This window comes from Orcinus orca, chromosome 8 (genome assembly GCF_937001465.1).
Source record: "Orcinus orca chromosome 8, mOrcOrc1.1, whole genome shotgun sequence".
Lineage (NCBI taxonomy): Eukaryota > Metazoa > Chordata > Mammalia > Artiodactyla > Delphinidae > Orcinus > Orcinus orca.
Genome location: NC_064566.1, coordinates 4,808,602 through 4,831,283, shown reverse-complemented (window position 1 = coordinate 4,831,283; position 22,682 = coordinate 4,808,602). Strand labels below are relative to the sequence as shown.

Genomic DNA, 22,682 nt, shown 5'->3' with positions numbered 1-22,682 from the left:
AGCCAGGCCAGGCCCCTCAGCGTCCAGTCTACTGCATGCTTTGCTCCTTCTGCCCTGGTTTTGGTCCCCCTCCAAGACCTCTGCCCTCCCCACTGTCTGTGGGCGTCCCTTCTTGCTCCCAGGGCTCCACGAGGCACATCCTGCTGCTGCACCTTCCTCAGTGTAGGCGCCCCTCGGGTGCTGGCCCCACCTTCCCGCCCACTGTGAGCCCCACTCTGGCTCTTAAACACACCACGATCCCCACCTTGGACTCGGGCCAAAGGGCGATGTCACGGGGGACGGTCGGGAGGCATCTCTGGGATCAAGATGGGAGGCCAACTGGTCTCCAGTATTTACAGTAATGGTAGAAGGGGGAGCGGTCATTGACCACTTTCTGGTGTCAGATGCTGTTTCTAGCACGTTCCAGGCAGAATCTCATTTTAATCCTCACAAGCTCCTTTGAAATGGATACTGTTTCATCTTCCCCATTGTGTCAATGAGAAACTGAAGCTCAGAGAGGTTAAGTTGCCCAAGGTCAGCCAGGTAGGCTCTGGAGGCCTCGTTCCCCGTAAAGGTGACCTTGGCCTCGGGCTGCAGTCCTTGTCAGGGCCTGGGCTTGGCAGCCTGCAGGGTAGGTGCCAGTGCGCCCACTTTAAAGGTGGCAATATTGAGGCTCAGAGAGGCCACATAGCCAGGGGGCCCAAGTGCCCAAAGGTGGACGTGCATGTGGGCCAATCTGAACCCAGGTCCCCTTTCCCTTGCTGTATCCCCTCCAGACCCTACATCATCCGTGGCATGGCGCCCCCTACGACGCCCTGCAGCACAGACGTGTGTGACAGTGACTACAGCGCCAGCCGCTGGAAGGCCAGCAAGTACTACCTGGATTTGAACTCGGACTCAGACCCCTACCCGCCTCCGCCCACACCCCACAGCCAGTACCTGTCGGCGGAGGACAGCTGCCCACCATCGCCCGCCACAGAGAGGAGCTATTTCCACCTCTTCCCGCCCCCTCCATCCCCCTGCACGGACTCGTCCTGACCTCGGCCGGGCCACCCTGGCCTCTCTCTGCCCCTGTAAATAGTTTTAAATATGAACAAAGAAAAAATTATATTTTATGATTTAAAAAATAAATATAGTTGGGATTTTAAAAACATGAGAAATGTGAACAGTGATGGGGGGTGGGCAGGGTGGGGAAAACTTTGTACAATGGAGAAAATATTTATAAACCTAATTTTTTAAAACATCATTGCCATTCTTTCATGCCGTGTGTGTTGGAGCTGAGTGTCCCCACGGAGTGAACGCTGACCTCTGGCCCTCCCTGGACAGCTGTCGGAGTCGTGCACTTGTCCTGGGCATGGGCGTCTTGCCATCAGGCTCCCACAGGGAGGGGTGAGACCTCTGGGCAGAGGCCTGCGGGCGGGTCAGCTCCGTGGATGCCTGACTCGTGCACGACCTGATGCTTGATTTCATGCTCTGCTGTTGCCGTCCCGAAATTCTAAATAATTTTGAAGACCGAGGCCCTGCATTTTCATTTCGCATTGGGCTCTGCAGGTTACATACCTGGGCTTTGGGCTGTTCCTGGCTGGTCCTTGCTACTGTCTGACCTGTGCGCGCTGGCCCAGGGCCGCTGCTGCCCGTCAGGACAGTGCTGGGGTGGGGTGGGGGGGCGGGGGAACTTCCCCGGTGGTCCAGTGGTTAAGACTTCACCTTCCTCTGCAGGGGGCGCGGGTTGGATCCCTTAGCTCAGGGAGCTAAGATACCGCGTGCCTCGCGGCCAAAACACCAAAACCTAAAACAGAAGCATATTGTAGTAGATTCAATAAAGACTTTAAAAAAATGGTCCACATCAAAAAAATCTTTGAAAAAAAGTAGTGCTGGGGGGACACTTCCCTGGTGGTCCAGTGCCTGGGACTCGGCGCTTTCTCCGCCAAGGGCCTGGGTTCAAGCTGCGGTTGGGGGCCAAAAAGAGACAGTGCTGGGGGCCCTGCCATCCGCGCTGACCCCAGTGGATGGCGCTGCCGGGCCACACTTGCCCCGGGTTGGGGAGGGAGCCCCCCAGGCCTCCTGCTCTCCGGGCCCCCACAGTGTCCGTATCTGCAGATGGGCTGTGGAGAGCCTGGTCCTCACAGAGGCCTGCCCTGTGCCCACCCGGCTGGTACTGGAGGAGACATGGGTCAGGCCTGGTCCCTGCGCCTGGGGGTCCCCAGTCTGTGGAAGCAGCGGTGTGTCCTGAGGAGGCTGGGCTGTTCTGCGGCCAGGCAGGAAGAACCACACTGGCAGGGCTGAGAGGAAGGAAAATGCAGCAGCCAGGAAGGGCCTGACTGCCCCACCCCCACCCCCACCCCCACCAGAACGTCGGCGGGAGGTCAGGGCGGGCAGAGTGCTGGTGTGCCCTGCACTCGGGAATCAAACCACAAAGAGCCAGAAGACGTGCCTCCCCACACGACCCTGAGATTGCACCCTTGAGCCCTGAGGCCTGGAGTGCCGAGGTGACAGCAGAGGGAGGGGAGTCTGGTGGGATGAGGAGGGCTGTGGCCCTGAGGGCTCCCAGGCTGTTGGGCCAGGGGACACAGCTGGGGATGGGCCTGGGGTCCTGGGACAGACCTTTGAGGGGTAGCCTCCCCTGACCCCTGATTGCCCAGGAGATTGCCCGGGAGTTCCCTGAGATCGTGGGTCAGCGTTGGCGGTGACAGAAACAGGTGGGCTTGCCGGTGCTGCAGATGCTGGGGATGGGCCGCCTGCCGTCGGTGCAAAGTAACAGCATGGACGGCCTGCCCTGAGTGCCGAGCTGGGGCCAGCTGTGCCACCCCTGGTGGGGATCTACACTCAAGGCCCCTTTGTAGACCGCAGGGGGCAGATCCGCCTCTGCCTGAAAAGCTTCATTTCTTATCTGCTCCATCCAGCCGCCCCGCCCGTCTGTCAAGGAAGGGTACCCCCCCCCCCCCCGCCCCGGGCTACAGTAAGGCTTCCATGAGATCAGCCTTACTCAGTTGGGGCCTGGCAAGTAGCAGGTTCTCCGTGAGTGGGAGAGGTGACATACTTGCCCAAGGTCACAGCGCTAAGGACCAGCAGAGCTAGAGTGCACCCGGCCCCCCGGGCCCAAGGCAGCAGCTCCTGCCCACAGAGCTGCCTGCGGAAGGAAGCTCAGGGCTCGGAGCACTTGGGCCCCCTCACTCTCAGGTACTTGTTAAAGCACCAGTACCGATGCAGGCAGCCAGTGGGGCAGCGGGGGGCGGCTGCATCATGGGGGAGAACTCCCATCCCCCAACTCTCCTGCCCAGTCAGCCATCCAGTCTGCTCGGGAAGCCAGGGATCTAGCCCAGGGTGGGGCAGCGGTGGCTGGGCCGCTGCTCCCTGGTGGCCTATGTGCGCTGGGAGGAAGTCCTCCCCTCCCTCTCCTGCAGGCCCCGGATAGAGCCATTGCATGGCCGGGGGCCAGAGGGTCAACCCACTGGCCTCCTACTATGTGTCAAGTAAATCTATCAGCCTTTATTAAGTGGCTACTGTGTGCAGAGCTCTGCACTTAAGTCACATGCTGGGGCCCCAGAGAGCAGTGAGATGTGACCCCCTCCCTTAAAGGTGCTCAAAACCTAGTAACAGAGGCAGTTTCCAAAGCTGTGGGGAAAGCACAGTGTTATATCCTGGGAAGACAAGGAGGGCTTCCTGGAGGAGGTGATGTCTAATCTGTCTCTCAAGTATGGGGGTGAAGTTAACGGGCTTATTTCATTTAAACTTCACAACAGCCCAGCTAAGTCAATTGTATCCCCAGCTTGTAGTGGAGGAAACCAAGGCTCGGGGAAAAAGAAGTAAAGCCAGAATTTTTTTCATTCATTTGTTCAATCCTTCCTTTATCCAATAAACATTACCATCTGGCTACTGGGTGCTGCTCAATGTGGCCAAAAGGGCTTCTAGTTTCCCTTTAAACCCTCTCAGCTCTGCGGTGACACCCACTGCTCCCCAAGTCTCTGCCATCCCTTACTGAGCCCTGCGGGGTTTCCCTCATGTGATGGCCCCCTCCCCACCAACCCCATCAGAGGGGATCCATTTGTTCATCTCGGCCGGCCTCCAACCCCAGGACGGGTGTGGGAGCTCCTCCCTGCCTGAGGTCCAGACCCCCCTGCGTCTACAGCTGCCCTGGGCAGCTGAACCAAATCCATGTGCCCATATCTGGGGCACGTCCACTGTCAGGCAGGATGCTGGGGAACCAGGATGTGGGCAGTGCAGAAGGTTCTGTCCCTGAGAAGCCTGGGTGGTTGTGAAGCTGGGTGGGCTTGGATCCCACTTGGCCCCTGTTCCTTCTCCAGAGCCACTCAGCTGGCGCTTCTAGCACTGGGACCCCCTTGTTGGACCACACCCTTTGATGATGGAGCTGGGGTCCCACCAAGGAACACCCAAAGGCCATCTTCTCTTTTCTTTCCCTGCAAGCTCGATGGTGGCCCTAATTATTAGCAACCCTAGTGGTTCCCCTTTCTATCACCAGTCCTTTGGTGGGAAGGGAAATACTCACCTCCCCCCGCAACCCAGACTGAATCTTAACGCAGTGAAGAAAAGGAAAAGAAACAGAGTTAAATTTCCATGTTAAAATGGGCCTACCCTTCATATCCCCCTAGATTTCCTCACTGGCCCCTTCTCTCCAGCCTCAACACATCCTAACCTGACCCAGCAACCACCCAGCACCAGCTCTGGCCCTTCCAGAGCATGTCCTCTGCCAGGGAAACCCCACTCCAGCCCTCAGATCAGGACTGAGCCTTGGTGACCTAGCAGAAGGAAAGACAATGGTGGTCTCTGTTCTCAAGGCAAGCTCATCCAATTTAAAGCCTTTTCTTTATCCTGAGCTGGTCTTTCCTATCTGAGTGTATGTGTGTGTGTGGTAAAACGTCCTTTCTTTTAGGAAATCACAGTAATAGTAAATAGTATTTTTTAAAAATCACTACTTGATAGAATGAAGATCTGGCAGCTCTGTGTCTGTTCCTCAAGGTTATGGAGTCATAGCTGGGTGATGGGCATACGTGTGCTCACTAATACTTTTCTCTCTACTGTTGAGTATGTGTGAAATTTTTCATATAATTTTTTTAAAAGTCTAGATGGGTTGAAAATTGAAATATTAAAAATTAAATTACAAAGGGATTAGGGAGAAAAAGAGGAAGGTGGCAATTTGAGAAATCTGGAAGTTTTATGATGGTGAGGCCACTGCAGAGCTTTTGAAGTCACTCTCCTCCTTAAAGCCTGTCAATGGCTCCCCATGGTCCTCAGGAGATATGCTCAACTCAGATGCCTCCTCCTCCAGGAAGTTCTCCCTGACGTCAACCCTTCTGGTTAGGCTAGGAGCTTATCATAATTGGAGACTTTGGGTGCCCACTTATGTTGGGCGAGGTATTGCGTTATTTCTTTTCTTTTTAATATTTATTTATTTGGCTGCCCCAGGTCTTAGTTGAGGCACCTGGGATCTTCCTTGCGGCATGTGGGATCTTTAGCTGCGGCATGCAGGATCTAGTTCCCTGACAAGGGATTGAACCTGGGCCCCCTGCATTGGGAATGTGGAGCCTTAACCACTGGACCACCAGGGAAGTCCCTGCATTATTTCCTTTAATTATAGTGCACATGGCTCTGTGACCCACCTCAGTCTGGGATGGAGGAGCCTGAAGCAGATACCGGCAAGTCCTTTGATGATGAATGAGTAAAGGGATGCACGGATCAGCGGGTGGCTGGGCCACCTCCTCCCCAGGAGGGCAGGTGCCAGCCCTGGCTGCCCCCTCCTGCCCACACACTCAGAGGTGTCCCTCTGAGGCACCGCCCCCTGTCATCAACAACACTGACTTGTGCCAGAGGACCAGAACTGGGACACGGACAGGCAAGAGAGAGACCAGATTGAATAGGACGAAGGCTTTGTGCTGGATTACTTGGAAAGGAAAGGCAGGAGATAGGTAGGCTTAAGACTTCCTCACCAGACAAAAGGTAGCCCATTGGAAGAACAAGGGGGGCCCAGCTGCAGGGAAGGGTCACACGAAAGAGCATTGTCAGAGCATCGGTCAGTCAGAAAGACCAGGAGGTCTTGAAAAAGAATTTGTAATGAAATTAACAATGAATTACTGAGCATCTACTGTGTGCTAAGTACTAGGTACTGTAGTACAGCAGTGAATAAAACAAAAACTAACCTCAAGAAGCGTTTAGTCCAATGGATCTAGAAACAGAAAGTTCAGTTTTCAGTCCTGCTCAAGAGCACAGGGTTCATCTCATGTTTAATGTTATTTAAAGCATCACATTGTATAGAGTGCTTTTACTGTCCCGGGGTTCCCTGCAGCCCCTCCCCTGCTCCTAGGTCCAGTCGCTAGGCACTGCCCCTCTGGTCCTGTGCTACTGCTACAGCACAGCCTTGCTGCTCTTAATCCAAACAGTCCTTTATAAAGTACGGCCAGCCCTGAATTCGCCCTTCTGTTGCTCCGAAGCTTTTCCTGGCCCTCGCTGTCTGAGGATGAACCTCAAGTTCCTCTGTGTATCCTCCAAAGCTGCTGAGTCCCTCCCATTGTTTTCCCCCCAGACCTGTGATCTCCATGACCTGGTCCTCCAACAGTTGTGCCTCCCCCAACCATGCTTCTGCAGTTCCCTCTGCTGGGTATGCCTGCCTCTGCCCCACCCCGGACTATCTGTATGTATGTCCCTCTCCCTAACCCTCTGCACCAAGCATGTCTTCTGAACTGGTTTCAATCTTGACTGTGTTCTTCACTAGCTGTGTGGCTTGGGCAAGGCTCTGAGCCTCTTCCGAACAGTAGAATCAAGGCAAGTAACATCTGCCCTTGGTTGCTGCCTTCCTAGAGGCCCAGCGCCCTTCAGGGCATGGACACAGGCGGGGAGGTATTATCACCAGCACTTTACAGACGAGACCTGGAGATTCAGAGGGGCACTGGTCACCCAGCCAAGGTCACTCAGCCAATACGGGTGTCTAAATGCTTTCTGGGCCTCAGTTAACTAACATGTAATGTTGGGATGATAATCTACAAGCAATGAACTCCTTCTAGATTCTGCTTCTAGCCACAGGCTCGCTGAAAGGGGTGAGCTGGGGCAGAGGCATGTTTGCACCAGAGACCCAGCTCCCCAGGTGCTGGGGTTGACCCAGTTCAAGCTGAGCTCCATTCTCCCTGCCATTTGGCACGGGGGCTCAGAGAGTCTGAGTCAGGGAGGTGGAGGGCCAGCTGGGGCGGGTGCATAGGGGTGCAGCGGGACGCTGAGCATTGGGAAGGCAGCCCAGGGGCCAACTCCAATGGTCCTGCCATCCCGCTACCCCCAGGGGCCAACTCTGTCACTTTTCTCAGGCCTGGCCTCTGGGAGACAGCCCGGGGAAGCCCCGCAGGGAGCCTGCCTCCTGTCGTTGAGGTGGAGTGGTCATCTCTGACCAAGCCAGTGCCCCCAGGGAAACCTGCCATTCTCCCTGCACGGGGTCCCCTTTACGACTCCAGGCCCGGCACCCATCTGAGCATTGGGACTGTTGGTTTCCCCCGGGACGTCACCTCTCCCCCCACAACCCAACCTGCTCCAAAGCCCCATCCTGGGGTCTCAGGTCTCTCTCCCTGCCACCCAGACCTAGGCCCACGGTTCTGTTCTCCCTGTCCCGTGGGTGAAAATGTAACCTGCTCAGGAAGACCCCGACCACTCTGCGGTCTGCTTTACTTACCTGGTGTTGCCCAGGTGGAGTCTGACGTCTCCCACAGACGTCAAAGCCGGGACCGTCTGCTCCCTGCGCACCCCCGCAGGCTGGGCACAGACCAAGTGCCCGCTAGATTCTAAGAAGCTCTTGCGTAAATCCTTCCGCGAGGCAAAACAAAAACCCCCGCCTTTCTGTACTTCGAGTCCCTCACGGAGCTGGGCGCACAAATTGGGACACCTGGCCCCTCACTTTGCCCCTGTAACTCCTGGTACTGTCGCCGCCTTTGAGAACAAAGTGACCATCCCCAACGGGCGACCCCTCAACCTTTATAAAATTCAACCGTGGAGAATGCGGGCGTCGATCCCGCTACCTCTCACATGCTAAGCGAGCGCTCTACCATTTGAGCTAATTCCCCAGCTCGAAAACACTTCCGCCGCCGAAACACATTGTGGCTCACGTCATCACCCGTTTCCTCCAGGCCCTCCGACCCGCCTGCCCACCGGTCTCGCTACCCCATTGGTTCTCTTGAAACTCCCAGAGCTGCGGCCATGATTGGTTTGGCTCAATTTAGTTTTAAAAAGCATTGGCTATCGGATTGGTGGTCCGAAGCGTCCGTCAAGCGGAGGCCCTGCTGTTGCTACGGCGTAGGGGGACCCAGCCAGGTTTCTCTCGGTTTCTGATTTGTTTCTCCAGACTCCGGGGTCCTAGAGGTTCCGGATCCGTCAAGTCCATGGGAAAAGAATGCGCCCCTCGCACTTGACGGACGGGGTCTGCGAGCCAATCGGAGTGGGTGCAACGGGGCAGTAGTGTGACCCAATAGGTTGCAGGGGGAGGGAGAGGGAGGCCAATGAGCGTGGAGCCGGGGGCGGGGGCAGGGCCTTGATTGGTCGCGAGGCGGCCGGAGGGAGGGCGGGGGGAACTCAAGGCCTGCTTGATACGTCCGCCATTTTGGGCGCTTCGCTGATGGTGTCGGTGAGCGCGTTTCCCGCCTGAGCGCAACTAGCGGCGAGTCGCGGGCACCTCCAGGTAATGGGGGGAGGGGGCGGCGGAGCGGACCGCGGCGCGGGGTGCGCGGGGTGCGCGGCGCGTGGGCGGCGGCGGGGCCCCTCAGCCCGGCCTCGGCGGCTCGGGGAGGGAGCGTCCCGGCCCCCTCCCCTCCCCCCCGGAATTCGCCGCTGGGCGGCCGGGGAGGCGCGGCGCCCGGGCTCCCCGGCTCGTCCCCGCCCGCGCCTGTCAGCCGCTTGCTCCCCCGCCGCAGGCCGCGGGGGCCCCGCCGGGCCGGGCGGCTGGGTGGGTCGCGGGCCGGGCGACGAACTTTGAGCCCGCGTTGACGTCCGCGGCCTGGCGCGGCGGCCGGGCGCGCCCCTAACCCGGCCGGGCCCCGCTCCGCTCCGGCCTTCCCGCCCCGAGCGCCGTCCGCTGCCCGCGGGCCCCGGAGCGCGGAGCGTGTCAAGTTGAGGCGGTGGCTCGCCGGAGACTCGCGAAGGCCATTGTTGGACGCGGTTCTCCGGGAAACAAGTTCTGTGGGTTTCTGCTCCTTCGCCGTAGAGTCATCGGGATACGCAGAGCCCGGCTCGGAGCGTTTAAACCTCCTTCCGAGCGATTTGCTAACTCCGGTGTTGCGACTCCAGCGCAGACCTGGTCGCGAAAGCCTCCCTGGCGCAAATGCACTAGGGGGGTGGTCCTTCTTTCGGCCGCAAGTACCTCCCTCTTAAAGAAACCCTCTCGCCGTTCCCTCGGAGGGGCTTCCTCCCGGTCCTACTTGCCCTGATCACAACTTGGACTCTTGGTTGTAGGTGGACGGAATGAGTCCTTGGATGTACCTGTGTGTCCTGACGTTTCAACCTCGGAGCCTCGTGTAATTTTCTCGGTACTTCACCATTTTCTCTGTGGGTCGGATAGAGCTCTATGTTTTGTTTTTCTGGGAGGGGCGCTTGGGAGTTGTTTCCTTTCATCCTCACAGCACTTAATGTTAATGTGGCTGTTTTGTTAATGTGGAGTTGAATGCGATTATGTCCTCAAGGTCACGTTGTAGGTAGGCAGCAAGTGGGAAAGAGACTCCAGATTTCCAGCCACTGGAAAGTCTCCTAAGCGGTGGTAGTGGGGGAGCTTTCTTTGCTCTCGGGTTAGACTGCCTTGGTTTCAGGTCTCAGCTTCACCACTTTCTAGCCCTGTGACCTTGGGCAGGTTACCCAAACTCCCTGCTCCTTCTGTGATACGGGAATAGCAGCAGCGTCTCCCTCCTTAAGTTTGTCGGGAGGAAAGGAGTTAATACGTGTAAAGAAGCTAGAAACGGTGCCTGGCGCGAAGAATACGCTGAGTAATTAGTGGCCATTATTAATTTAAATTTGATTTTTAAATGTTTAGATACTATTAGGAAGTCACATGAGTGTTTAAGTCCTGGCCTTTGGTGTCTGTCTTTAGAAAGCTCTGTGTGTTTAAGAGTCATTTGGCCTGGGAACCACCCAGGAGAAGGGGTGGTTGAAGATTGATTAAATTACAAACGTTTTTTGGAGTAATTAGTGGTGGTGCCTCGGAATGGTTTAAGAGATGGTTAACTATAGAAAAGGCCATCGGGAGCTCAAGTCGGATTCTGTCCCTACCGTACTTTTTGGATACTACGTATTGAGTGTGATTGGCCCCCAATAATTCTAGAGTTTCTTAGTGTACTCCTGGGTTCTTACTGAGATTTGAAAGGTTGCTGTGTATTGAGATACACTTCAGTGAAGATAGTTTGGGAAATAGCTGTTGTCCTGGATGGATGTTTTGCATTTCAGTGTGTTCGATCAGAGTCTAGAATGTAACAAAATGCCACGCACTCACTCACACGCATACTCACAGTCTTTTGATTCTCGCCCCGTGCTCTTCTGCCTGGTACTTGAAACCACGCTTGCCTTTCCGCTGGAATTACTTGCTTGGGCCTTGGCTTGCTTCGTTGCACTTGGGGAAGTGTTATTTTGATAGACTTGGTCTTAAGTACAGATGAGCATCTCGCTGGTTTAACTTACTGAGGAACAGGAAGAAGATTGTTTTAGATTAGAAAACTAGCTTTTGTGTAAAGTATAGCAAAACAAAAACTTGCTGGTTTCAATTAACTGCTTGGGAATTTGAGAATCAGACCATAACTGGACAGAAAATGAATAGTGATAAAATTAAGGCTTGACTGGGTGAGGTTTGCTTAGCCTCTTTAAAGTAAATTTTTGCATTGATTTGGTACAAAGATAATGTGCTTGTTACAGATGAGACATCTTCCTTAAAACAGTATTGGTCAGCATTGGAATTTAGTTTGCTTCTTTGATAAACTTGTATCTTGGGGTTTTGTATTTTGGATATTTGAGAGGCAGCCTGAGTGTGTATATTGGTCTAAAATTTTACAATGCTTTATTACCCTTAAGAATGATAGCGAAGTTCTTCTAACCGTCTGCTCAGCTAAAACTCAGCTCTGAGTTTATTTCATAAAAAGCACAAGAGGCTGTGGTTGCTCCTCCTCATAAGTCAAGACCTGAGCCCTGGTGTGAGCCGAGGATTCGCTGCTTTTTCTTAGGTGCGATGGATAGAAAAAAATAGACCTGGCCTCTTGGCTTTAAAAAGCTTTCTTATCTCTCCTTTCTTAAGAGAACCTCAAATGGTTGGTTTTTGATTTACTCTAGATCAGTGGTTCTCAACTGGAGGATGATTTTGCCCCAAAGAAACATTTGGCAATGTCTGGAGACGTTTTTGCTTGTCACATCTGTGGGGTTGGGCAGTGTACTAATGACTTCTAGAGGGTAGAGACCAGGGATGCTGCTAAACATCCTATGATGCACAAGATGGCAACCCTCTCCCCCCAATAAAAAATTATCCAGCCCCAAATATCAGTGGTGCTGAGGTTGAGAAACCCTGCTCTAGATAGATGGCCTAATCTGGCCTGCATTGGAATCATTTGGGATACTTTTTAAGACCATGGGTGATGAACTCCACCTCTAGAAATGTGTGGTGAGAGTGAGAATATGTTTTTAAAAGCTCCTCAAGTAGCACTGAAGTGCAGCTAGTTTTTGGAACCACTCTTCTAGACCACAGATTTTAGGGACTGCTTGTGGGTCAAGGAATTCTTTGTGTCATCTGTGAGCTCTACCTGTACCTAGATCCTACCTTGGACATTACTTAGTGGGGAAAGATGGTGTACGTACGTTATTTTCAGGTGCTGAACTTTAAAGGAGACTGAAATTAAAAAAAGTTTTTTTAAGTGAATTTATTTTATAAAATAATTGAGAAACTTTTTTTTTCCTGTTGCTTCATGAGAATCTATTGCCATAGCTGAAACTTAGTGCTGTCAGGTGTTTAGGATTGTTTGTGCCTATGCTAAATAACCTTATCCTACTGTGATTTTTGAGTTTTGTATCTTTTGCCCTCATCCTGTCAGTCAGCTGTCAGTTCTGTTTTTAGATGCCAGCTTCATCGTTATCTTTTTTTTTTTTTTTTTAAATGAAAGCCTATTTCCAGAGAGTTAGCCCTGGATTGATTTGCCAATTCTGCCCTTTGAAGGCAAGAGAGAGGCAAACTCTATGCTTATTGTTTAACACAGTGACCCTTGCTTGCTAGCAAAGGGGGATTGCCTGTGCCCTGGACTCTGACCCAAGTGGGTGAGTGTTTTTCCTCCTGGGGAGGTGAGGTACAGTAGAAGAGAGACCGGCAGAGATCCTTTTCTCACACACACTTAGAATATGCATGATCTAGTTTATTGAGTGGAAAAATGTTAGTATAAAAATTGTACAGATTTTTACCAACCAAATGTTAAAATCTCGACATATAAAAGGGAGGAGATCAGGGAGGCACTTTCTAATCCTTCATCCTGAAATCAGGCCTGTGGCTATGCTGAGAATGACAAGTGACCACTCCTCCTGTCTGCTTCTTCTAGTCGTCATTTATTTGGTCAGCAAATATATTGAATCCTTACCCTGTCAGGAACTGTATTAGGGATTCAGTCATGAACAGGCATTTAAGACTTGCAGTCTATGGGGAGAGGCAGCATTGACAAAAGAGATGTCCTTTTGGCTGTGAGGCCAGGGAACACAGCTTGTTAGACTTGTATGTGGTGTAAATAGCAGACTCTTAATGAGAGACTAGAGACTTGAGAGGAAAGAGCTTGTGTCTGCTGGTTGGGTGGTTGAGATTGCCAGAAGTCTCTTGCCAAAAAATAAAATAGTTACACCTTTGTTTCTCATAGGTATTGAATAGTTACTTCCACTTTCCTCCTTGGTTTGGTGTGTCTAAGCAGTGCCACTCTTCCCATGCTGGTGAAGCTGCTTTGCAGTGACAAATAGGATTGACCTATATTGTCTTTTGCTCCATAGATGTTGGTTGCAACATCTTGATCAAACTTGAAACACTGACTGTTCCCATACTGATCAGAGGCTTGGTGTAGGTTCATGCTAAACATCTTGAGCATCCTTGAAATCCATGGTGCTTCCAGTGGGAATGGGTTTTTTCCTGCTGCAGTCTGGATCGAGGTTGACTGTAGATTTGACTTTGACTTTGGCTTACATTTAGTTGCCACGGAAACCCCCTTTCCTTCTCCCTCCCCCTTTATTTTTCTTTACTGGGAGGGGAGAGAGAGTTACTAGTCAATGCCCAGTTTCAGGTTTTGAATGATTATGAACTGACATCTGGGTACCAGGTAGATTGGCTAGACGGTAAAGAAGCAAGTGAAGGGGAATCTTGGCAGTACTCGAAAGGCTTCTTAACCTTAAAAAGGGCACTTTTGTGTCACAGACTTTGCAAAGGTCTGGGGTTACTCTGAGTAGAGGAGGTTTACTACTTCTCGCTTCTGCTGGCTAGTGTTGATCTGTTTTATTAAGTATTAGTGAAGACTACACAATCGACTGATTTTATACAAATAAAGTTTGATAGGTTCTGAGCATCTTTTTACTGATATAAGGAGACTCTGATTTTGTACTTCTCAACAACTCTGGAGAAAACTAGGGTATTATTAATTCCAGAATATCTTACAGCGGGAGTATGTATTGACTTGGAATGGTTTGTGTACACCAGATGCTGACTGCCCTGAAATATTGTGGCCCAAAGGAAAGATGAATGAGATTGTTTTTTGAAACATTAGGCAGCCGAACTAAAAAGGCGGCAATAAATAAATAAATAAATAAGTAAAAGCAAGCAAGCCTGCAGAAGTAAAAGTATGACTGAATGTTGAGTCAGACTTGGAGAAAGCCGTGTGGATTGCTAGTGGGAGCCTGGAGTTCCCTGGACCTGGATGTAAATCTGAACAATAATGCTGGTGTCAGTAGTAATGCGACACACTGACAAGGAGAGAAAGGGGAGCTTGCCTGAGAATGCCTGGCCCTCTGAGACCCTATCAGGGTGAGTAGGCAGCAGTTACACTAGCCACTAAGGCACACTCCGGGGTGGCCTCCTCTATCCCGTAAGGCTTAGTGTAGTCAGCAGGCATTGGCTGGACCTTGGTGAAATCTGGGCCTTCAGTCCCCAGATGAGGCAGTGGTGCGAGGAACATTGACAAGTATTGACTCGAGTGGCTGTTTGGGGCTTCCTTTCATGAGAATCATGGTTTTGGAGGTCACTGATTATTAGAGAAAGATTTAGGTCATTCTGGAAAATCACCTGTAGGCAGCAGAGAAATCTCAGTTCCTGGGTGATTCCTTAGGGTTTCGGTGGCCCCAATAGACCGTAATTTCAAGTGTCATTTGTTTCAACAATAACATCATAGCTGGAACTCACGGTGAGTTAAGAATAAACACAACATTGTAAATCAACTATACTCCAATAAAAATTTAAAGAAAAACGAATAAATGGTTAACTTCTGAGTTGGTGTTTTGTTTGTTGTTGTTGTTTGTTTTTTAGTGGTAGTACATATCTGTTTTTGTCATTGTAGTAGATGAGGGAGTGTAGTGTCTCCTGGTTTACTTTTGTTGACTTAGAGATACATAGGGTTTCTGTTGCCTCTGGACAGTGGGCAGGTCACATCTGCCTCTGTTGCCTGTGATGAGACCCAATCCCTTCTGATTAAACAATACTCTTTGAATCACCCCCTTCCCCCCTTTCCACTGTGGACCTCTCATCCTTGATTTATTATACTCTTAGATGGATACAGTAGCTATGTATTTGGCACCTATCATAGGGATAGTATTTTAAGCTAAGGAAGTTTTCACAGATTAATATCTGTTCTCTGTTCTCAATTCAGAGTGTCTTGTGGAGGTCAAGAGTGCACAGGACCTAAAATAGCTGACTTTGAGTTCTGGCTTCCACAGTCTTCCAGCTGTGTAATCATAATGTTAGATGACATCTCTGTTCCTTTGTTTCCTGTTTGTGAAATGAATATTAAATATAAACGAACTAGCACAATGCCTAGTACACAGTAATATTTGTTTTAATATTACTGTTATTAGTCTTCTTCCTAATAACAGTAGAAATAAGTTCAGAGATGACTAATATAAGCTTCAGTGAAATGCCCTGAAAAAGTGAGATGGAGTATTATGGCATCATAGAGGACCTTCGAGGTCTAACTAGCTGCCCTGGGGAAGTATAGGATGATGGCGAAGTGGGTGAGGGCAGGTTGTAGAGTTCGGTGGTAGTGTTGTTGTTGTCTTCCTTTTCCCCCCAAATTTGGATTATGTTATATAGATTTTATTTGCTAAAATGTGATAATATTTTCTTACTGGGGTGGGAGTAGAGATCATAAATTTGAGGTTTTGCACTTTGCTTTCTAAAATATTCATCTTTAAAATCTCTCTGGTGCTTTAAGACAGTATAAAAATCCCGTTTGCTTTGGAATCCCTCGTGTTATATGGAACCATATTTTTTCAGTGTACTGTGCTCTTGGAGATAATCACACGTCTTGAAGGATCAATGTTTTGTTTTCGTTTTTAACTTTTATTTATTTATTTGACCGTGCCACGAGGCATGTGGGATCTAGTTCCCTAACCAGGGATCGAACCCGTGCCCCCTGCAGTGGAAGCTCGTAGTCTTAACCACTGGACCGCCAGGGAAGTCCTTGAGAGATCAGTGTTTTTTAACAGAAGATTGGCTCTTTTAAATTTTGCTTTCAGTTTTCTTTTCAAATTTCACATTATAACCAGACAACTCTTTTCTGTAAAGGGCCAGTCAGTAAATATGTTAGGCTTTGCTGGCTATATGGTCTCTGTAACTACTCGATTCTGCTGCTGTGGTATAAAAGCAACCACAGTCAACATGAAACACACGAAGGTGGCTGTCTTCTAGTAGAGTTTTATTTACAAAAACAGGTGGTGGGCTGGATTTGACCTGTCTTGCTCTAACCTGTTCTTTGTTTCAATTTTTAATGAGATCATATGTTCAAGGAGTATATGTCAGCATGTGTACAGATATTAAATGTTAAAACTACCAGTTGTGCACCCACTGACCCGCTTAAGAAATGGAATGTTGCCACTACCTTTGGCTTCCTGTATGACCTCCCCGACCACTCCTACCTCTTCTGACCTCCCCAAAGCAAGGGCTGACCTGCATGTATCATTTTCTCGATTTACTTTATGGTGTTACCATCTGTGAATGTATCCTTATATAATATAACTTAATTTTTGCATGTCTTTATATAAATGGAATCATTTTGTTCTGTAATTCCCCCCTCCCCTCTTACTGTTTTTGAGACTCATTTATTCAGATGTTTGAGTACTTATGTCTTAGGCGATAAAACATACGTTCTGATGCTGGCTGTATTAGCAGTGAGCAAAGAAGACATTGTCCTTGTCCTCTGGAACTTACGTGTTGGTGGAGAAAGACAGTTAAAGACAGAAAGTCAAAGACACGGTAGTCATGTGGTGATGCAGCTGGGAGCAAAGTCAAGCCAGGTGGGTGGGGGCTGTTTGCAGATTGAAATAAGGTGGTCAGGAGGGGCCTTCCTGAGACCTCTGAACACAGGAGGTGAGGCAGGGAGCCACGTGGCTCCGGGTGGGGGTGGGGGTGGGGTAAGGGGAGTCTCACAGGCAGAGTCCAGTGCACGTGAGGTGCTAAGAAGGGTTGTACCTGTTGTGTTGGAGGGACAGTAGAGAGCCAGGCTGGAGGGAGAGTGGCAGGAGAGAAAGTCGGGGTGGGGGGGCGGTGGTGGGGTGGGGGTGGGGTGGGGTGGGGGCGGGAGCCAGTCACACAGGCAGTTGGGATTTTGTCTATTTCTCTGAATGAGATGGGAAGTATTGTAGTGTTTTGAGCAGGGGTGTGATATGAGATCTGATTTATGTTTTTAAAAGGTTCCCCTGAAACCGTGTTAAGAATAGCTGCCCCTCTGCTGCCCAGGATCCAACAAAACAATAATGGCAGCTTGGACTGACGGGGCACAGGGGTGGAAGTGAGGAGTGGTTGGATTCTGGGTGCATCTTGAAGGTCGGGCCAACAGGCTTTGTTGACAGATTGAATATAGCTGAGAGAACGGAGTGAAGGTGATACCGACCAGGGGTTTTTGCTTGCGGTCAAGGTGGTGGGAGGTGCAGGTTTGGAAGTAAGATCAAGAGCTGGGGTCTGGGCCTGTTGCATTTGTGACCGTCTTCGTTCGAGAGCCAACTGGAGCCACGTAGGGTTACGGCGTTCGGAGTTGAGGGGAGAGGTCTGGGCTGAGGATAGACATGTGAGAGTCCTCAGTGTTTTCATGACACTTAAAAGTCCTGATGTTGAGTGAGCGCACTGATGAATGAGGGCCGAGGCAGCAAGGAAAATGGGGACAGGCAGGCTCCCAGGTAGAGGAGAACCAGGTGGTCCTTGCATCTTTGAAGATGGGGGAGGTGTCGTCAAGGGGGAGGGAGTGAGAACCCAGGCCCAGTGCTCCTGCTGTGCCCTCAGGTGAAATGAGGGCCCAGACTTGTCCTCTGGCTTTGGTGGCGCATGAGTCACTGATGGCCTTGACAAGAGCAGTCCCCACACGGTGGTGCAGGAAGAGCCTGGAAGGGAGGGTTCACGAGGGATTGAGAGAAGAGGAGGGCAAGTGGAGAAAGCCCTTTTGTGGGCACTTGGCGCCGTGCTAAAGGGAGAGTTGGGGCCCTGAGAAAGTTTGGTTGAGATGGCCGAAATTACAGCATTTTTGTACTGTTCGTGGGAAATGGTTCTGTACAGAATGAACACCTTGATGAAGCGGGAGAGGGGACATTTGCTGGGAATGGGCCCACGTGGAGCACCCGTATACTCTTCCTTGGTGAGATGAGGGAGAGCATAGTAGGGGAGCTGGCATGGTGGGAGCAGGGCCGTTTTCTTCTTTCTTTTTCTCTCCGTGTAATAGGAGGATTTGTCAGTAAAAATGAGGGTGAGTAGGGGCCGGTGGGGTGTGACGAGAGAGGAGAAGGTATGCAGTATTCTATGGGAAGATCAGAATGTGAATGGACTAGCCATGTGGAATGGCCTCCTGAGGGGAGCCGTCCTTAGTTTAAAGTGAAAAAAGCAGTTGTGTTCTTTTTCCTGGGAGCAGAGTAGGCAGTGTTGCAGTTGTGGTTTACCCAGGCAAAAGTGGCAAAGCAAGAGAAGTGATTGTAATGGTGAGGTATGGACTTGAAGCTGGGAGGTGAGGGAAGTGAGACCATGCAGATAATGAGTTTTGTCTACACTGATGTGTGTAGCTATAGTTTATTCCTTTTCACTTCTGTGTTCTATTTCAGACTGAATATCTCATTTTATTCTCTGTCCTATCATTGTAGGATAGGATTGTTTCCACTAAAGAAACAACGAGGCTTTGAACAAGTGCAAAAGCATTTTTCCAAGGTATGAAGCCTTGGAGAGAACTAGAATTGCAGGGTAGTGGGGGACCTGTACAGCTTTAACTTTAGTTAAAAATAGTTGCCAGTTTACCCTCCTACCAGCACTGTTGTTCTGCATCCTTGCCAACTCTTGGTATTGTCCGACTTCTTTGTATTTGCCAGATTGGTGGGTGTGAACTTACATCTCATTTTTTAATTAATAGCTTTATTGAGATGTAATTCACATGTTACAATTTACCCACTTAGAGCGTACAATTTAATAGGTTTTAGTATATTCACAGAACTGTGTAATGATCACCACAATCTAATGTTCGAACATTTCATCATCCTGAAAAGAAACCTTGTACCCATTAGCAGTGACTCTCCATTCCCACCTAACCTCTAGGCAACCACTAATGGACTTTCTGTGGATTTGCCTGTTCTGGACATTTCATGTAAATGGAATCATACAGTATGTGGTCTTTTGTGACTAGCTTCTTCCACTTAGCATGTTTTCAAGGTTTATCCATGTTGTAGCATATTTCAGTATCAGTGTCATTTCATTTGATTGCTGAATAACATTCCATTGTATGCACATATGACATGTTATTTATCCATTCATCAGTTGGTGCATGTTTGGGTTGTTTCCACTTTTTGACTGTTGTGAACAGTACTGCTGTGAGCATTTGTGTATAAGTCTTTGGAGGGGCATAGGTATTTATTTCTCTTGGTGTATAGTAAGGAGTGGAATTGTTAGGTAATGTAACTGTGTTTAACATTTTGAAGACCTACCAAACTGTTTTCCAAAGTGACTGTACCATATTATATTCTCACCAACACTGTATCAGGGTTCTAATTTTTCCATGTCCTCACCAACATACATTATTTTCCCTTTAAAAAAAAATTATTGCCATGCTAGTGAAGTGTGATATCTCATTGTGATTTTGCCTTTCCTGAATGACTAATGCTGTTGAGCATCTTTTCATGTCCTTATTGGCTGTTTGTGTATCTTCTTTAGGGGAACGTCTGTTCAAGTAATTCTTTGGCCATTTTTATTAATTCATTTATTTCTGCATGGTTTTAATGTTCTTCTTTCATATTACTACTGAAGTTGAGCATTTTTTTGGCTATTTGGATTTCTTCTTTTGTGAAATACCTGTTTGTCTTTTTTTTTTTTTTTTTTTTTTTTTTGCGGTATGCGGGCCTCTCACTGCTGTGGCCTCTCCCGTTGCGGAGCACAGGCTCCAGACGCGCAGGTTCAGCGGCCATGGCTCACGGGCCCAGCCACTCCGCAGCACGTGGGATCTTCCCGGACCGGGGCACGAACCCGTGTCCCCTGCATCGGCAGGCGGACTCTCAACCACTGCGCCACCAGGGAAGCTCATGTCTTATTTTTCTTCCTTTTGAGTTGTTTGGTTTTTCTTATTTGTAGGAATTCTTATATATTTTGATTTTTATTATTTGTGTGACAAATGTTCTTTCCCAATTTGTGACCTCTTTACTGTGTTTATGGGATTTTTAAAAAAGTATTTTTTGAAAGCATGTAATAAAAGGGCAAAAATGGATCTTAATATCTTCTAATCTTTTCTTCTAGCCCTCATACTACCCAAGTAGAGGAGGAAATAGATTTTTTGGTTTATAGGTAGTTGTCTTTTAAAAAGTTTTATGTTTTTTTCTTTCTACAGGTCTTGCATTTGTTGTTGTTGTTGTTAGATTTGTTCTTTGGTTGCTTTATAGTTTTTGTTGCTGTTGTAAATTTTTTTTTAAGTTAAAAATTTCTCTTTGCTGGTAAATGGAAATGTAGATGACTTTATATGTGAGTCATATTCATTAACTTCTCTAACTTAATAATTTGCTTGTGGACTCTTGGGGGTTTTTATGTAGATAATCATCTAATCTTTGAATAATGACAGGTCATTTCTTTCCAGTCCGCGGCATGTGGGCTCTTCCCGGACCGGGGCACAAACCTGTGTCCCCTGCATCGGCAGGTGGACTCCCAACCACTGCGCCACCAGGGAAGCCCGCATGTATTTTTTTTTTTTTTTTTGACCTTGCCACTCGGCTTGTGGGATCTTAGTTCCTTGACCAGGGATTGAACCGGGGCCCCAGCAGTGAAAGTGCCGAGTCCTAGCCACTGGACTGCGAGGGAATTCCCTTAGATATATTTTTTTACTTGCTAATATCTTAGGATTTATGTATCTATGTTCATTGGTAAGATCTTTAACTTTCCTTTTTTGTATCAGCTCTATGAGTTTTGCTATTAAGGGTATTCTCAGTCTAATAAAATAAGCTGTAGTGTTTGTATGTTTTTTTCTCTTAGAGAGTTTGTATGTAAAATTGTAATTATCTGTTCTTTCATTTTGATAAAGCTTGCCTGTAAAACCATCAGGGCCTGGTGTTTTCTGTCTGAATTTAAAAATTACTGGCTTGGTTGCTTTAATATTTATAGGCTCATTAGAGTCTTTTTCTTGAGTCACATTTGGTAATTTACATTTTTCTAAAACATTTATTTTGTCCGTGTTTTCAAATATATTGGCAGAAAATTATAATCTCTTTTGACTTCGCCTGATTTGTAATTAATTACTAATATTTAGTTTCTTAAACAAGGATTTTTAGCTCATTAATTTTCAGGTCTTTTGTATACATGTATACATATATATGTAAATAAAGTAGTAACTACCCTTTAAATACTACTTTAGCTCCAATTCAGTAGTTTTGCCATGCAAAATTTTTATCTTTTAGTTCTGAATATCTTCACATTTTCATTTTGATTTCTTCTCTGCCTTAGAAATTTAGAAAGTGTATTGAAAAATGCTGATATATTGATATATATTTAATTTATTTATTTATGGCTGCATTGGATCTTCATTGCTGTGCGCGGGCTTTCTCTAGTTGTGTCGAGTGGGGGCTACTCTTCGTTGTGGTGCGCGGGCTTCACATTGCGGTGGCTTCTCTTGTAGCAGAGTATGGGCTCTAGGCACACGGGCTTCAGTAGTTGTGGCATACGGACTTAGTTGCTCCACGGCATGTGGGATCTTCTCGGACCAGGGCTCAAACCCATGTCCCCTGCATTGGCAGGTGGATTCTTAACCACTGTGTCACCAGGGAAGCCCTGTATCTTTTAATCTTTGTTATTGATTGCTAACATACATTGTGCTAATAAAATGTGGTCCAGTGTGATTTTGATTGTTTGAAATTGTTGAGGCTGTTTTAATGGTGTCTAGTTTGTGGCAAATTTTTATCAGTTTTCCATGTGTGTTTAAAAAGAATGTGTTTCCAATTTTAAGGTCAGGTTTTCCCATGTCTATTGGATGAAACACATTAATTGAATTCACATTCAAACTAGTGTCCTTAACTAATACTGTCTGCTTGTTCCATCAGTTACAGAGAGGGGTGTTGTTAAAATCCCATTGTGATGGAACATTTGTCAAATTCCTATAGTTCTCTCAATTTTTGCTTTCTATCTATACGTTTAGAATTGCTAAGTTTCCAGTGACTTGCACAGTTTGTCATTCTGTAACGAATCTTTGTTTCTAGGAACATTTTTTCCACTAAAATATATTTTGTCAGATATTGGCATAGCTGTACCAAGGGACTTTAGTTAATGTTTGCTTGGTATATATTTTTCTGCCCTTTAACTATCAAGTTTTGGTGTCCTTAATGTTTTAGGAGTGCCCTTTGAAAGCAGCACACAGCGAGATTGCATTTTCATAATTTGAGTTTAAGGTGGTTAGTCTATTTACATTAGTTGTGATTGAAATATTTGGTTTATTTCTACTTTTCGTATTTTGTGCTCTCTAATTGGGCTTTTTTTCTGTTCTTTTCCTTTTCTTGCCTATATATTGTGGGATTTTTTTCCTTCATTCCTGTCTGCTCTTTTTACCTACACCCAGTAAGAGATTAGACACTTCTTTTCTTGGTGATCTTAGACATTTCATATTTAACTTAAGGCCTGAAGTTAATTGATATCTTTACCCTTATAAGAATTTTCAAATGCTTTTAATCCCAGTTTATATGCAGCTATTGCCTAATTAGATTAGAACTAGAAGTGAGCTGTCAGTTGTTCCTTATCCAGGAACTTGAGGTATTCTGTGCCTAAAGTGCTCTTCATGTTGGCCAGTCCAGCAGATATGTTTAGTCTTTTTTTATTTTTAGATTGCTGGTATTACTTTTTATTTTCGATTGTTCTTTCTGCGTCTTGCTACTTTTGAATAATCATGTACCAGATATTGTTTTGGATATGTGTCAGCATTCAGAAAACTTTAAGAATTGCAAGTAATGCAGGCTGTTCATTTTTTAAAAATTCATTTTTATTTTTTGGCTGTGTTGGGTCTTCGTTGCTGCGCGTGGGCTTTCTCTAG

The 22,682-nt window shown here is 48.0% G+C and overlaps 2 protein-coding genes and 1 long non-coding RNA gene across 19 annotated transcripts in view; 2 read left to right on the top strand and 1 right to left on the bottom strand.

The window, feature by feature from the left end:
* Window positions 1-1,222, top strand: part of LRP5 (LDL receptor related protein 5) — a 109,153-nt gene extending 107,931 nt beyond the window's left edge. For 3 of the 4 annotated variants that reach the window (XM_049712965.1, XM_033402435.2, XM_033402434.2), the window contains one exon: window positions 756-1,167. In XM_049712965.1, the coding sequence (XP_049568922.1) occupies window positions 756-1,017 (262 nt within the window). In that variant the 3' untranslated portion in view covers window positions 1,018-1,167. Of the gene's footprint in view, window positions 1-755 lie in introns of all 4 variants that reach the window. The other variant, XM_004278038.4, reaches the window with a different exon arrangement.
* On the bottom strand, window positions 1,153-8,414 carry LOC105748419 (uncharacterized). The gene is made up of 2 exons (XR_007478618.1): window positions 7,649-8,414; window positions 1,153-1,768 (listed from the first exon to the last, which is right to left on the bottom strand). It is a non-coding gene; the product is annotated as an uncharacterized LOC105748419 (long non-coding RNA).
* A 110-nt stretch (window positions 8,415-8,524) lies between these two features.
* The window catches only part of PPP6R3 (protein phosphatase 6 regulatory subunit 3), a 126,772-nt gene continuing 112,614 nt past the window's right edge, over window positions 8,525-22,682 (top strand). For 9 of the 14 annotated variants that reach the window (XM_049712978.1, XM_004278042.3, XM_049712977.1 and 6 more), the window contains exon 1: window positions 8,525-8,647. The gene's annotated coding sequence lies outside the window, so the exon portion shown is untranslated. Of the gene's footprint in view, window positions 8,648-9,417; window positions 9,492-22,682 lie in introns of all 14 variants that reach the window. The other 5 variants (XM_049712971.1, XM_049712972.1, XM_049712969.1 and 2 more) reach the window with 2 other exon arrangements.